At 42.0% G+C, this 16,127-nt stretch overlaps 1 protein-coding gene across 3 annotated transcripts in view; it reads left to right on the top strand.

Moving 5' to 3' along the window:
- The window catches only part of lsp1a (lymphocyte specific protein 1 a), a 59,214-nt gene that overhangs the window by 5,606 nt on the left and 37,481 nt on the right, over positions 1-16,127 (top strand). For all 3 annotated transcript variants that reach the window (XM_084059753.1, XM_084059754.1, XM_084059752.1), the window contains exon 2: positions 12,662-12,820. In XM_084059753.1, coding sequence (XP_083915879.1) covers positions 12,662-12,820 — 159 coding nt within the window. The remainder of the gene's footprint in view (positions 1-12,661; positions 12,821-16,127) is intronic.

Genomic DNA, 16,127 nt, shown 5'->3' with positions numbered 1-16,127 from the left:
AAAATAAAAATGACAAAAGTAATCGAAAAAACACGGCCCCCTCACATGTTAGGAGGACGATATGAGTCACCAGAACCAACGACGGGTGTTCTTGATGAATCTATTATGGTTCAAATAGAGTTTGAAGCTACAATGGGTTGGTATAGGAAGGGGGCGTGTCTGATAAAATAAATATCAAATATCTAAATACTGAATCGAGCAACTTAAAAACTGTCTTGGGTGTTCACAAAAGTAGAGTAGATGATAAAATGACCCACATTTCATGTCAAAGTGAAATATCCCTTTAATACACTTTTGCCTAATGTTCACCTATTGTGACATGTCCAGAATATAGGGATGCTAGGGTTTATGTGATAAAAAAACAAACTCCTAACAGTGTTGGGTCTCATTGTCTCTATAGCGACAAAAAAAAACGTTTTCATTTTTTAAATGTTTATACGGATATGTTGTTATAGATATATGCAGGACAGTTCCTCCAGTGTAAGGAGATATTCTAAAGTGACAATTGACAAACTCAGGCTCCCAATGGATATAGCGACACAAAGGCACAGTCGGAGCACAATTACAAACTCTCACCCTAATGTCTGTCTCTCTTGGCAGAATCCAACGTCAGGCTGAGGCCAAAAAACATGTTTTTGATCCGATGCCTCTGCCATTCATGTGAGCGGCTTAAAGCCAGGCAGGCATGCAGAGCTGCTGGCCTGCTTTTAATCAGCCAAGTGAGAGAAAGCTCTTACCCTGCACTGACACCGCCTCTGATCTCAGGACGGTTCTGAAACCGCCTGCGATGGTGATGTCACTCAGGAAGCATCCAGGTAGAGAGAGGTAGAGAGAGAGAGATAGAGCGAGTACAGTGTTGCCAGATTTTGCGAGAGAAACAAGCGACCAGGTCTACGAAAACAAGCCCAAAAGAAGAAGAAGAAGAAGAAGAAGCGACTAAGGCCACATGAGCATCAGATATTTGAAAATAGACGATCTACAAGCTCACAACGTATCACATCTTGTAGATCTGATATTTTCCAAAAAGACTACCCGCAACTAACCAATATTTACAAGCGACTTTACAGAAAAACAGGCCCAAAGTCGCTTCTAATAAGCATTAAGACATATAAGACATTACATTACAATACATGTAGTCATTTAGCAGACATTACATTAAATTGCATTGCATTACAGTCATTTAGCAGACATTACATTACATTGCATTACAGTCATTTAGCAGACATCACATTACATTGCATTACAGTCATTTAGCTCTACATTACATTACATTACATTACATCACAGTCATTTAGCAGACGCTTTTATCCAAAGCAACTCACAATAAGTGTATTCAACATAGGAAGGGAAGAAAACTACTAATCACTTAAGTGCATTCTCTTCAAAAACAAGCAACTAAGAGTATACCTAGCGCTAAGGTAAAAGTGCATCAGCTACCTACTTTCTTAAACAGATGAGACAAATAGGAAAATCAAATGAGCAAGAGCTAAAACAAATAAGTGTATCGAATAAACAGGATCCAATAAAACAAGAGCTCGTACAACTAATTGACATCAAGTAGGCAAGGCAAAGAGGAAGGGTAGTGTTTCATGAAGAGGTGTTTTTTTAAGCAGACATGGCAACTGAGAGAGTAGTAGTGTGGGAGAGAGCAGCAGTGCGTTCTCCTCTGCTAAACCTGCATCAGAAACACATTGGCTGTAATAATCCCCCTCCTCTCCTCTCCTGAGCACCCTGACCCCTAAATCCACCATGCCAGAGTGGGTGTACTCTCTGTGTTTATGATACGGGGAGATAAGGTACTCACTCTGGAATGTGGGGGGGTCTGGGGGAGTGTTTGTGTGTGTGTGTGTGTGTGTGTGTGTGTGTGTGTGTGTGTGTGTGTGTGTGTGTGTGTGTGTGTGTGTGTGTGTGTGTGTGTGTGTGTGTGTGTGTGTGTGTGTGTGTGTGTGTGTTTGGGGGGTGGGGGGGCTTGACTGTTGAGTGAAGGGGGCACTGAACTCTGCCTTTCTCTCCCTCCCTCCCTTATGGGCTTTAGCGAAGGTTGTCAGGCTTAGGACATAGGGAAATAAAGTAAACAACACGGGGTTTCCTGTTTCCAGGGGTCATGTCACTCTGATTACAGAGCAGCGGTGGGATGGGGGGGGGGGGGGGGGGGGGGAGAGAGAGAGAGAGAGAGAGAGAGAGAGAGAGAGAGAGATGTACTGTCCCTTATCTGTCCCACCTTGGTCAGTAAAGATTAGCAGTAGATTAAGGTGGTTTGTCATCACTCCAGAAATGCTTGGAATGTCATACCGATCAGCAGGTAGCACAGCTCTGTTCCAATCTGCCCCATAACCTCCCACTTTGTTTAATAACGTTAAAACGTTGCATAGCCGTCAGTCAGTCAGTCAGTCCACCAAGATAACCTCCCACTGTTCAATGAGGTTTCAATATTTGCTCTTTCAATGAATGATTTATTGAGTCATTTTGAACCAAAAAATGATTCTTTAATCCTCATTTGGGCCACATTACTGAGACATAGATGCACGTCCGTCGGGACATTCCATCCTCAGTCTCACTGGGTGAAACAAAGTGACATTTCACATAAACCCCCTCTGAGCCAGACCCAGACTTTGCACCATGTGTGTTCAGCATGAGGAGAGGGGATGGTTGGGGTGCAGACACCCAGCCATAACCTCCCACTGTTCAATAACGTTTAGATATTTGCTCTTTCAATTCATGATTTGTTGAGTCATTTTGAACCAGTAATCCTCATTTGGACCATATTACTGACACATTAATCTCTCAAGACAGATTCAGCAGCCAGCAACTGAAATTCAAAAAGCAAATTCAAAGGATTTTTTCCCCCTTTCTTTTGACGATGGGTTCCCAAATTGCTGACACATAGATACATGTCTGGCAGGACATTCCACCATCAGTCTCACTGGGTGAAATAGTGACATTTCACATAACCCCCTGTGAGTCTGACCCAGACGTGTGGTTCTATAGGAAATGAGCTGTGCACCATTTGTGCTCAACATGAGGAGAGGGGGTGGGTGGGGTGTACAGACACCCAGCCATAACCCAGAACATGGTGGTGATTACTGTCTGCCAGCTTTTAGGGAGACAGAGAGGGACCCCCAGCAGAGGGGGGACGGACCCCCAGCCTAGCCTATAGCACCACTGCTGGTCCCTTTCCTGGCTACTGTGACAGCCCTGTCACTTGGTTAAGCATGTAATACTACTATTTATTATGTCTGGACCGCATGGATGTCGTCACCTCTGGGTCCACTCTGTGTGTCTGCAGTGACAACACAAAAAAAAACATGAACGGCTAAAAGCTGCTTTTTGAACGAAAATGTCAAGAAAGTGACATAATAAATAGCAGTATTATAATGCTTATAACCAAGTAAATCCTGGCATCCCTCGCCTGGCATTGCCAGACTGATCACGTGGGATTCACCCACTAGTTAAAAAAAAAAAAAAAAAACTCTGTTACAAGTAGAAGGCCTGTGTTAAAAATGTTACTTGATTAAAAGTACAAAAAGTATTGGCATAACAATGTACTTAAAGTACCAAAAGTAAAAGTAGGCCTACGATCATTTTTGCAAATAGCAGATGTATAAAATAGGGCTGAAGTGGTTAATTAATAATGTGTTATAATATAATAATGTATATCTGCAACATGTAACTAGTAACTGAAGTTTTCAAATAATTGTAGTGGAGTAAAAGTACAATATTTTCCTCAGAGATGTAGTGGAGTAGAGGTAAAAATATTGAAAATTGGAAATACTCTGGTAGTAAAAGTACCTCAAAATTGTCCTTAAGTACAGTACTTGAGTAAATGTACTTAGTTACTTTACACCACTGGTGAAGAGATGCACCAAAACAAGTGCATGTACAGTACATTGTGTTGTACACAGAACATAGCTACAAATAGTACGAGGCTGTAGACTCTCAAAGGAGGCACTTTGTAGTCAAACAAGTCGAACGGGCAAGATAAATCAGGTTTTAACTTTATAAGCTTGTGTTTAAATTTATATGACAGTGCAACTGAATTATAATGCAAGGCTCCTCTAAGAGCTTGTTGTTGGATGACATGTGTGTCTCTTTTTCTGGGAATTCTTCTCTTTATTTTCCTGTACTGTCAACATGCTGTAGTGTCTGAGTGATTCAGTACCCTCTGCTGTTGTAACTTGTTTCAAGACAACAATGACATCATCTCACAAGCGTTTCCCAACCATCTCCTCCTCCTCCTCCTCCTCCTCGGTGTCTTAACCCCCCCAGAACTCTGCAGCCTTTGCAACAAACACAAACACACAAAGAAAAGCCAACAATGTTTTGTTTTTTGGGTCATTCAACTAGTTTTAAGTCCATGCCATAATAACAGCATGTGTTCTTACATAGAAAGGTGCCATTAAGTGCTTATTGCTTTCTTTTCCTGAGAGTGAAGATTCAGAGTCTTTTGTTTCGCTCTCTTTCCGGTGACACATGTTGTTGACAAAACAATAAAGAGATATCTTGAAGACACGCATACAGAGCGTATAGATTACAGACATAGTGATAAGGGAGAGAGAAAGCGGATGTTATTTGCTGAGTGTTACTGTATCTATACACAGTATGTGTGTGTGTGTGTGTGTGTGTGTGTGTGTGTGTGTGTGTGTGTGTGTGTGTGTGTGTGTGTGTGTGTGTGTGTGTGTGTGTGTGTGTGTGTGTGTGTGTGTGTGTGTGTGTGTGTGTGTTTGGCACTGGTGGAAAGTAACTAAGTAGATTTACTTAAGTACTGTACTTAGGTATTTGTACTTTACTTGAGTATTTCCAATGTCCAATACTTTTACTTCTACTCCACTACATCTCGGATCCAAATATTGTATTTTTATTCCACTACATTTATTGGAAAACTTGAGTTTACTTTGTAGATTTTGATTATTATTACAAAATATACATTAACCAATTCAGCCCTATACATTTCGGCCATTTTAAAATAGCCAATCTACAGTACAAGCTCACAATGCCTCGCGATGCGACGCATTCGACACATTCTGGCTTGTAGATCTGCTATTTTCAAAAGCTTTTTATACATTTGAAAACTTGAAATGGGACATTCTGCATAATGAGTACTTTTACGTTTGGTACTTTAAGTACATTTTGATACCAATACTTTTGTATTTTTATTCAAGTCAAATTTCAATGCCGGACTTTTATTTGTAACAGAGTATTTTACATTGCTGTATTGATACTTTTACTTAAGTAAAACATTTTTGTACTTTTTCCACCACCGGTGTTTGGTGTGCAGGGTATTTCCTGGCTCACATAACAATGGGCCTTTTGGACAATGAACAACAACAGTAAAGGCAGTGTGTCTCTGTGTTAACTTTATTTTCCTGTTATTTTTTAACCATTTTGATAAACAAAAATGTCTATTATCGTAAATGACACCCCAAGTAAGCTATTCAAAAATGTTCAAAAACAGAAAACTAGCCTATTTTTCAATCCGATCTACAGAATAACAATCTACAAGCTAATCTACAAGCTCACTGAGCTTGTAGATCGGCTTAGGATCATCATTTTTAACAAAGTGGAGTGGAATGCCATTAGACAGGGCAGTAGGGGCAATCCTAGTGATTGATTTGTTTGAGGCAAATAACAACAGCTTATGGCCTCTGTCGGGTGGAAACCTCATATGTCCAGAACTGTTACTTTTCAGGAATTCAAATCAAAAAGACAGCAAAAGTAGCAGATCTACAAGCTCAAACTTCGAGCTTGTAGATCTACTACTTTTGCTACTTTTGTGTGACGCTGTAGTATGATCAAGTAGGGTATTAATTTACGAAAAAAAACGCTAAAAGTTAGAATAGATTTAGAGGTTTCTGACCGACAACAGCGTTATCATACTAAGGCACGGAAAACCCTGGTGTGTGTGTGTGCTGAATCTGGGCCCCAGGTTACAGGAAACCTCTGACGTGTGGCAGGGCTGGAGGTCATCATGTGTTTTCCTGTCCTGCCATGAACCCTGGCTGGGTGTGCACGTCTCTCTCTTCACCATCCAGGTTTTTCGTGTCAAGGACCCCCAAATTGATATATATATATATATGTATTATAAGGCTGCGGACCCCCACCTAACATTTTTTTGTGCCAGGGACCCCCAGGAGAGAAGATTAATGATATAAATTCAAAATGATTCAACATTTGCCAAACATTTAGCGCATCTAAGTGACGATAAAGTGAATCTGAAATGTTTCATATTTTCCCCAAAAAAATCTAAAATAGCAGATGCACATGCTCGCAGTGCAGCACGAAGTGATGCGCTGTGAGCTTGTAGATCTGCTATTTTTGAATAGCCAACATATAAGTGGATAAAGTTGTTAAAATGATTGTGATGCTGCATTAACATATTTAGCTGGGGAACCCCTGGTGGTCCCCGGACCCAACTTTGAGAACCAATGCGCCACATAACAAAGAGGGTCAGTGAGTGCCATGATGGAATACCAAAAAGAGATGAGTCATCATTGGCGGAGTAACTAACGTTCATCACTTTGGGACGTTTGGGAGTCGTAACCTAGACCTTGAGTTTTCCACTGTAAAAGTGTGATGACTGTCGATAATAGCTAGTGATGCATGAGGACCCTTCATGGTGACATTCATCACAAACTGTGTGTTTATTATTGGCAGACCTGTGTCTGGAAGTCTGGATGGAACATTTTTACACACCACATTTCAACAAAAACACACAATGATGGGGTAAGGACAGGGTACACTGTCCAAATCCACAGTGTTCTTTTTTTTCTGTTTTTTTCCCCAAATATATATTTTCTGCCTTTATTGATAGATACAATAAACTGACAGGAAATGGTGTGAGAGATGGGGAGTGACACGTAGCAAAGGTCGTCGGGATCGGGACACGGTCACGCTACGGTGCCCGGACCGCTACGCCAGCCGCCCGGGCCCACAGTGTTCATTTAACCCTGAGAGTGTAAAGAATAGGCTCTATTCACAGCAGCCATATTATGAAGACATTCACAGGTGTTACCAATGATACTAATGAAAGCTCTGTTCCATTCTGGTCAAACAGAGTCAGGGTGCTGATATTGTGCATGTTGGCTCACTGGAAACACTCTGTTACACCAGTGGGTCTACAGTTGGGGTCCAGGGACCCTCATGGGCTTCCAAAAGGCCCCTTACAGGTGTGTAACTCTGAGAGTGTACAAATGGAATTTTTGTACACTCTCAGAGTTATGGGGGTCGTGGAAACCACTGTGCTACAAATGGAACAGAGCCTTCATTAGTATGTATCATTGGTAACACCTGTGAATGAGCCTATTGATCTGTAAAAGGGTCACACACAGCAGCACAGCATTCTGATTTCATAGCTCACACAAGGAAGCACTGAATATGACCTTTTCCACCACAATAGCCTCATTGTGGGACGTACACAATATGGATGAAAAGCACACTCACTGAGATACAGTTATATCGTTGCTGTCGGTCAGAAACCTCATATCTTAATTTCTTCTAACTTTTTGTGTTTTTTTCGTAAATTACCAAAGATACAAAAGTATCAAAGTAGCAGATACGACAAGCTCAAAAATGTGTCGCTTCGCACCGCGTTTTGAGCTTGCAGATCTGCTACTTTTGCTGGTTTTTGAACAGTTTTGGAAATATGAGGTTTCCACCCGACACGACAGAGACGACATTGTATCCGTTGCTACCAAACAGATGTCTGGCACACAGCTGTGGTGTAGGGTCACGTTATCAGTCTGATGATGAGCCAAAAAACCTCTGGCAACTTCCTGAAATCACACTCACCTGTGTGACACCTAACACCAAACCCCCTCCGGGGCCCTGTTTGTCTTTATTAAAAGCTCGCCTCGGAAGCACTCCGCAGAGGAAGGCAGCACGCTCAGACATGCTTCAGCCGTGAAGTTTTACAAGCAGTAAAAAACTAAAAAAAGATAGTCAGTCAGTCAAAAAGACAGAACGCATTCCCATTCATAGCGTTCACGATTTGGCACACAATGCAAAAAAAGAAAATATCCCCCACCCCTTAAATCCTATATACTTAATTGACCAGGGACCCTCAGGGGTCTATATACTTCTTTACTTGGCCCCCTCCTTTTCCCCCGAAAATAGCCGATCTATCCAGTATCTACAAGCTGACAGCACGTTGCAGTCAGCGTTGTGTTTGTGAGATGGATCGTACACATAGTGATGTTATTTTCTGTCCTAGCGCAAAACTATGGTTAAGTATTGTAGTGCAGGGACCTGCAACATGAAAAATTAACACAGGTCGTCCAAATATTCATTTTTCAAGCTCCGGAGACAGAAAAAAAGTCGGCAATTAATCCACGCAAGAAGCACCTCCAACAAACTCACTTGACGTCAATTCCCTAGATCAGATTAATTCGCATCATGTGCATAAGGGCGTGACGCTAAAATAATTTTCGCTGAACATTCGTCTATTCTGGGGCTTGTCAAGCCCAGAATAGGAACGCCATAGGGTTTATGTGGTTAATTTTAAACACTCAGTATTTTAGGTATTTTCTTGCTGCTGCCTTTGCAGCTTCATCGTTGAGATGAAGCTGTTGCATCTCTCTGCCAGGAGAGACAACATCAGTCCAACTCAAACCAGACTCTTGGCACGTCTTCTCTCACTACTGTGAAGGACTTGAGCGAGGAAGAGGTTTCTCTCTCTCTCTTTCTCTCTCTCTCTCTCTCTCCCCCGCTGTGAGTGTGACCCAAGAGAGAGAGAGCAGAAACAAAGACATTATTAATCATTTCACATGTCTCCGTTAGCAGAATAATCACTTAATCTGGCTACAATTTACAAATTAGGCATTTACTGTAGCACACACTCTTAATCCAGAGTGACTTACTGTAAGCAAGGTAAACACGAGGTAATACATCAAAGTGATGACCTCATGCAACATGCATAGAGATAGTAATCTAGGATCATACTGTAGGTAAACCAAGAACCAATCATTAGTCTAAACAGTAGGCTATTATCAAAAAATAAATAATCTGTAGGCCTACATTGAAACTGAAACTGAAAAATGAACCTGGCATCTGTCTACATAACATGCTATCTAAATTACATTTTAACCTTTGCATAAGACTGCAAGGTCGTCAAGGCTAGGGCAAATGGTACGGCAGGTGCAATGGTCTAAAGCGGAGTCTGAAGATGTGAGTCTTCAGCCTACGTCAGAAGATTGGGAGTGAGTCTGCAGTTGTAACTGCAATTTCACAGTTTGGGAGCCAGAAGGGAGAAGAGTCTGGGACGTGGAGCGCTTGTCCCGGATGTTTTATCGAAGGTTCAGACAGCTTCCCTGTGTCAGCTGGTCTGAGTGAGTGGGAAGGGTTGGATCAGGCTTTGAAGATATTAGAATTGTGCCAAACATGAGATAATCCCACAATGTTGATTATAGGGTAAAACATAATGAGCAGGCACATACTGTAGGTCTGGTTAAATAGCCTTGGCCTTTTTTAAAGATCCCCTCCCCTTTATAAATCAGGATGGTTGTCCCAGTCAGTCGCCCGGCTGGTTACAGTGTGTCCCAACATGATGTGTCAAAATGCCAAAACAAACTAGTAAACTGGATACAGCTGCAAACTGAAATCGACATAGAATTGATATATTTACAGCGTGGCGCCTATGAGGCGATCCGTCTAGAACATTGGTTCTCGAACTTTCAAGGACTCTCCTTAACTCTGACAATATATATACGAATGGAACCAAATGGACCCGTTAGGTCCATTTGGTTCAAAGATATGCACACACTTACAAGATTTTTCAAAAATAGCAGATCTACAAGCTCATAGTGCAGCACTCGGTGCCGCGTCATGAACTTGTATATCTTCTACTTTGTAATAGCCAAAGCTAAGTGGTTAAAATGATAGTGACGCTATGAACTAATTTTGCCGGGGACCCCCTGGTACCGACCCCCCCCCCCCCACCCCCCCCAAGGACCACTGATGGAAACATGAAGAGGAGTAGGGGAGTGACATGCAGCAAATGGTCCGTCCAGTCAGCCCTCTAAAAACTTGACTTTCAAATACTTCTCTGCCAGCTGACTAACTTTTCTGGCGATCATTGTGTGTAGCAATAACCTCTCCTACTCTGCCAAGTAGTTTAAAACAAACCCCTACAAACGATCTTTGAGTGTGATCCATGTTCTGCACCGACCTTTGACCCTCTGTGATGCCACAGAATCATGAGGTCACACAAAGCTATTGTCCAGGAGAAGCCATGAGTAACGTGCGGTACTACACACCTACGATGACCTCTACCCAGCTGCACCGTGACCTCTGTACCTCTGTCCTTTCCCTCATTTCCTCTTCTCTCTCTCTAACTGCTCACACCGTGACGGCAAACTGGCGACGTAACTGCAACGAGAACACAGGAAACTCTATGAAAGGGTTGCAACCACTGGTGGAAAAAGTACTCACATGTTTTACTTAAGTAAAAGTATCAATACTGCAATGTAGAAATATACTCAAGTTTTCGCAGTAGGGGGGTACGTGATCCATGCCTCTGCTTTTGATATGTTTCATCCATGCTTCTGGCCAGAATGATATCAATGCCTGCATATGATATGTTTGATATTTATGTTGTGATAATATCACAGCTTTAATGAACAGTGGGCAGTTAGCCAGGGTTAATGTGGTTCACGTACATTTTTAACTAGAAAATATGCTCCTCGGAGCACAGGTCTCCGCCAAAAATATAAATGATTTTTTGAAGTGACACACCTATTTATAGGTTTCTATTTCGTCATGCGTCTCGCTAGCCAATCAAAGCGCACCCTTTCAACATATTGTCATGTGTCACGTGAAGCTTGACCAATGTTAGCTTGGCGGACACACGGAAGGACGGAGACGAAAACATACTCTCCACCTCTGGCGGAGACAATTAGTGTGGTTGTTAAATGTATGTTTTCAAAGGAGAGAGTTCCCAATTATATGTTATTATATAGAAAGTTCAAAACGCATTCCACCACGACACGTTATGAGCTCATAGAGTGGCTATTTTCGCTATTTGTCAAGTATATATGGCTTGTATGTGGTTAAGAAATTGTCCCCCCTATGATTTTCTTTCTTTCCTTTTAATCAAACCCTGTGTAGAGGTGTAGGGCAGATAGGGGAGGAGAAGTTGCAACTGTAACGTAATAAGGTTGTTGTTGTCGCGCGTTCAGGGTGAGAGGTTATGGGCCGTCCATCCCACCTACGTTGATTCCTTTTAAGCTATGCAGTAAAAAAAAAAGGGGGGGCCAGTGTTTGCAACAGATGGAGTCTCAGGTGGTACCGCTTGGCCTGGGCTCCATTAGGGATCTATTAGTGACCTGGGCTGCTTTAATTGGCCCAGAAGCCAAATGTGAGTGTAGCAACCCGACACCACGTACGTACGCGCTCCCCAGCTGGAACCTATTGACCAGTTAATCCTCTTGTGCCTCTCTTTCTCTCTCTCTGCAAGTCTAAAATGGTACTTTATATTAGCATGAGAGTAATCGAATTGTTACATTTATTTGTCTTGGCATTTAGACAACAACACACATAGTCACAGAATATTATTCTGCAACACTGCTATACTACACCTACTATTACTACACTCTTTTTTTGGCTGAAATGTGTTTTGATATCAGTGGTGTAAAGTAACTAAGTACATGCTCAAGTACAATTTTGAGTATTTCCAATTGTCTATACTTTTACTTCTACTCCACTACATCTCAGAGGCAAATATTGTACTTTTTACACCACTACAATTATTTGAAAACTTTAGTTACTAGTTACTTTGCAGATATGAATTATTATATTATAAGACATACATTAACCACTTTTAGCCCCATTTTATACCTAGGCTATTTGAAAATAGCAGATCTACAAGCTCGATGCAACACGTTGTGAGCTTGTAGATCTGCTATTTTCAAACATTTTAGTACTTTTACTTTTGGTACTTTCAGTACATTTTGATACCAATACTTTTGTACTTTTACTCAAGTAAATTTTGAATTCCGGACTTTTACTTATAACGGAGTACTTCTACATTGCAGTATTGATACTTTTACTTGAGTAAAACGTTTGAGTACTTTTCCCCACCACTGTTTGATATATTGAATCTGTGAATGATTATATTAAATTTGTGAATTTAAACTTAAAAGCCTGAAAAGTTGAATTTGTCAAAACCAGTGTAAGAGCCACGTAGCAGACAAAAAGTTCAGATGTCTCTATCAGTAGAGATGTTTTTAATGCTGTTAGATAATGCAAACAATCACGCGGTGTGACTACATATTATGTGTGTTACGTACAGTATATAATGTTTATGGTAGACATAAACACATAAAGGGAGGATGCTGCAGTCAGTGTCTGCAGATGTTCTCCTGGGGATGTCATGGCTCATCCCGCGGTGAGCATCCAGTTCCCAAAGCCAGATGTTCCATTGGCCCACCACTGTCTCTCAGCATCTTCAGGAATTAACGGCGCCCATTGTTTAGAAAGATCTTCTTGGGAGGGAGAGCAGCCAAAGAAGAGGCCGGTGTGTTATTGGACGATCACTCAGGAGAATATCCGTGTCATCCTCTGAAAGATGGTTCTTGTTCAAAAACAGTTTCTCATCTTTTTTTTTGTTGGGGCGAGGGTTGCTGGTTTTTAAACAATGTCTTGTCTCTCCTCCCGCTTTCCCCCTTTGTAGGGTCACGGCCCAGAGGAGCATCGAGGATGCAGAGGAGGTGGAGAGGGAGCGCAGACGGAGGGCCCGCGAGTCCTTCCGCAGGACCAGCTCAGGAGGCCCCGGAGGAGAGTGTTCGCTGGACAACGGCACCCCGGCCGAGGAAGAAGACCACGACAGCACGTAAGTTAAAATCCCCTCGTTTAGAGCAGTGGTTCTCAACCTGTGGGTTGGGGGTCCCACATGATTTTTGGGGGGGGGGTCCCCAGATGACAGTGAAGTGACGATTTGAGGACTTTTAAGACCTTTTTAATACCTCAAAAAGAAAGAAAAGAAAAAAGATCGAAAGTAATCAACAAACTACACTATAAAAACTGGTCAAACATTGGACAAATTGTCAAATAATATAAGAAAGAGGCAAACATTGTGAAAATAGCTGATCTACAAGCTCACAACGCCTCGCTTTGCGAGGCTTTGTGAGCTTGTAGATCAGCTATTTTCACAATATTCATCTGTGGAACCAAAAATGTAATGCCTCAACTCCTACAATTCCAAGTGCTTATCAGGGGTCCCCAGTTCAAATATGATTATTTTGGGGGGTCGTCGTGGCCTGAAAAGGTTGAGAACCACTGCATTACAGCTCGACATAATGGGATCGAAGGGAATGAACTCGGTCGGGACCGATTACTCATTCCCTTTGTCTCGTGTCCAACATTGGTTGAGCCCCCCAATAACTTTATTACAGGATGTTTTGTCTTGTGATAATGCTGTTTCTTGTCACGGTTCCCAAGCTGTGGATGTCAAGCACTGAGCCTTGCGCTGATATATCCTCCCCGATCATTCGCTTAATGATCTGCTAATCCTTTAGCTCATGGACGAACAGTTACATAAAATAAATGTTTCCATTGGGAAAAGCCACACACACACACACACACACACACACACACACACACACACACACACACACACACACACACACACACACACACACACACACACACACACACACACACACACACACACACACACACACACACACACACACACACACACACACACACCATCTGACGTGAAGATGAAGAAGGCCTCCGCACAGCTGCCTTCTCATTACACAATCTCTGAAGAATGTTTACTACAAAGTGTCTTGGGAAAACCACCGCTATGTCATCTTCCCCCGGGTTCGGCTGCCACTTTTAATCTCAGATGCCTAATTATGGACTGCCTCTCTCTTTCTCTCTCCAACACCTTCTCCTTGGTGTTGTAGGGGGGGCGTACGATAAGTAGCACATCATAGCAGAGACCCTGTGTTTCCCAATCTGTATGGTATACGCTTGACATGACGCAGTCACCACCACTACTGTAGTCTGTAATTGTGGTATGAACATGAAAGAGAGGCTTGGGAAAAAAATCCACCAAAAACCTCTTTGGAACGTTCACACTGTTTCCCCCCGGGGAGTGAATGCTACAGTCGATTAGGAGTTTTGGGGGGATGCAAAAGTCAACCGGCTGTCATCGGCCGGTTCGGTGGCATGTTTGCTGACATCCACGCTCTGTCGACAACGTCTCAACGGGTCAGAATCAAACCGGCCGCAACAGCTTCTCTGTGTTTGTTCGAACCGTGATAGACTCAAAGCATTCCACTCCACCAGGTGCAGTGATAGAGGCAGTACAAAAAATGTTTACTTAGGTAAAAGTATCAATACCACAATGTAAAGATACTTTTACAAGTACAAGTACAAGTACAAGTTCGGTATTCAAAATGTGCTTGAGTAAAAGTACAAAAGTATCGGCATCTTAAGTGTACTTAAAGTACCTAAAGTAAAAGTACTCATTGTACAGAAGGTCTAATTTCAAGTTTTCAAAATGTATAAAAGTATTTTGAAAATAGCAGATCTACAAGCTCACAACCGGTCGCATAGCGACCGGTTGTGAGCTTGTAGATTTGCTATTTTCAAATAGCCTAAGTACAGTATAGCATATAGGAGGCTGAAGTGGTTACTTTATGTTTTGTAATAATAATAATTTAAATCTACAAGTAACTAAAGTTTTCAAATAATTGTAGTGGAGTAAGACGTACAATATTTGCCTCTGAGATGTAGTGGTAAGTAGAAGTAAAAGTATAAGAATATAAAATCAGAAATAATCCACTAAAGTAAAAAAAAAAAAAAAAAAAAAAAAAAATAGTACACAAGTACAGTACTCGAGTACATGTACTGAGTTACTTTACACCACTGCACTGCGACCAGGTGTCTATTTGCTCCTGCCAGAAAGCAGCAGCAGCCGCAGTGTGTGTAAACATCATGTTTCATGACATAACATCTCAAACACGAAACACTTGCCGGAATCGCTGTTCATTATGGCTAATTAGCCATTGAGAGATTAGAACGCCTGCAGCCCCTGCAGCCATCTGGAGGAAGACGTACAGTTTATTCTAGACGACTAGCCCAATCTGCTTAATCATCTTTGGAATGCCTGGCTTGAATTCCTTCCAGGCAGCTCCTGGGAAGAACTTTTTATTATTATGACTTCACTTTTTAATGAATGGGGGGCAAATGTCCGAGGTGCACTGCTAATGATTAAAAAAAGAATGTTGCATTATCTGGGTTTAATGGAGCTGCATGTAGTATATACAGTACTGTAGCCCTGGTGGTATCCCAGCCTGTAGGTGCAGATGTTTAGGCTCTAAAGTCTCATTATTTACACCTTGTCATACGACGGCGTTGTTAGTCTAAAAGAACATATGGTCAACGTTGAAAATCTGTTCTTTATGGCCAAACATAAATGAGTCCTAAGCACTTAAGCCCTGTTTTATACTTCAGCCTGGGTTGCCAGAGAAAACCTTGGCACGACGTTTCTGTAAATCCAGTGGTGGACAAAGTACTAAAGCAGGGGTCTTCGACGTTTTTTCCAGTCCAAGAAGGACCCCCTAGCTGAGAGAGAGAGATGAAGCAGGGACCCCCAATGCATAGGCAATTGGTATAAAATTGTAGAAAATTGAAGAAAACGTGTAAGAAATAAACAAAAAACATTAATTTACACAACATTGATCATGACAGTGCTGTCAAACAAGTTTAATCTGCAACACAATTTTATACAATATGTAGTAAGGGGTCCCTGCTTCATCTCTCTCTCAGCTATAAGGGGTACTTGCCCTGAAAATGTTGAAGACCCCTGGTTTCAACGCTGTCTCACAAAAAAAAAAACATGTTTTGACTTTTTGGGACAATTTGACCAAACATCAACATGTGACATGAAGGGGGGGCAAGAAAGTCACAATATGACTTTCGGGGAATATATGATTCACGATTCTGTGCCTATCGTGACATATCTCGGATGACGCTGAGTCGGCTCAAAGCGGACTTCGCAACGCTCGGCACGGCGACTCGCTCGCTTTGGCTCGCTCGGCGGTGCCTCCCGTGGCTCAAGTCCGCTTGAGACGGCGCGCCTCTGATGGTTTAACCGTTTTTTGGGTCGGATCGTCAAAAACGCT

Source organism: Gymnoscopelus microlampas, assembly GCF_963454915.1.
Source record: "Gymnoscopelus microlampas genome assembly, chromosome: 6".
Lineage (NCBI taxonomy): Eukaryota > Metazoa > Chordata > Actinopteri > Myctophiformes > Myctophidae > Gymnoscopelus > Gymnoscopelus microlampas.
This window is presented reverse-complemented; position numbering and strand designations above follow the sequence as displayed.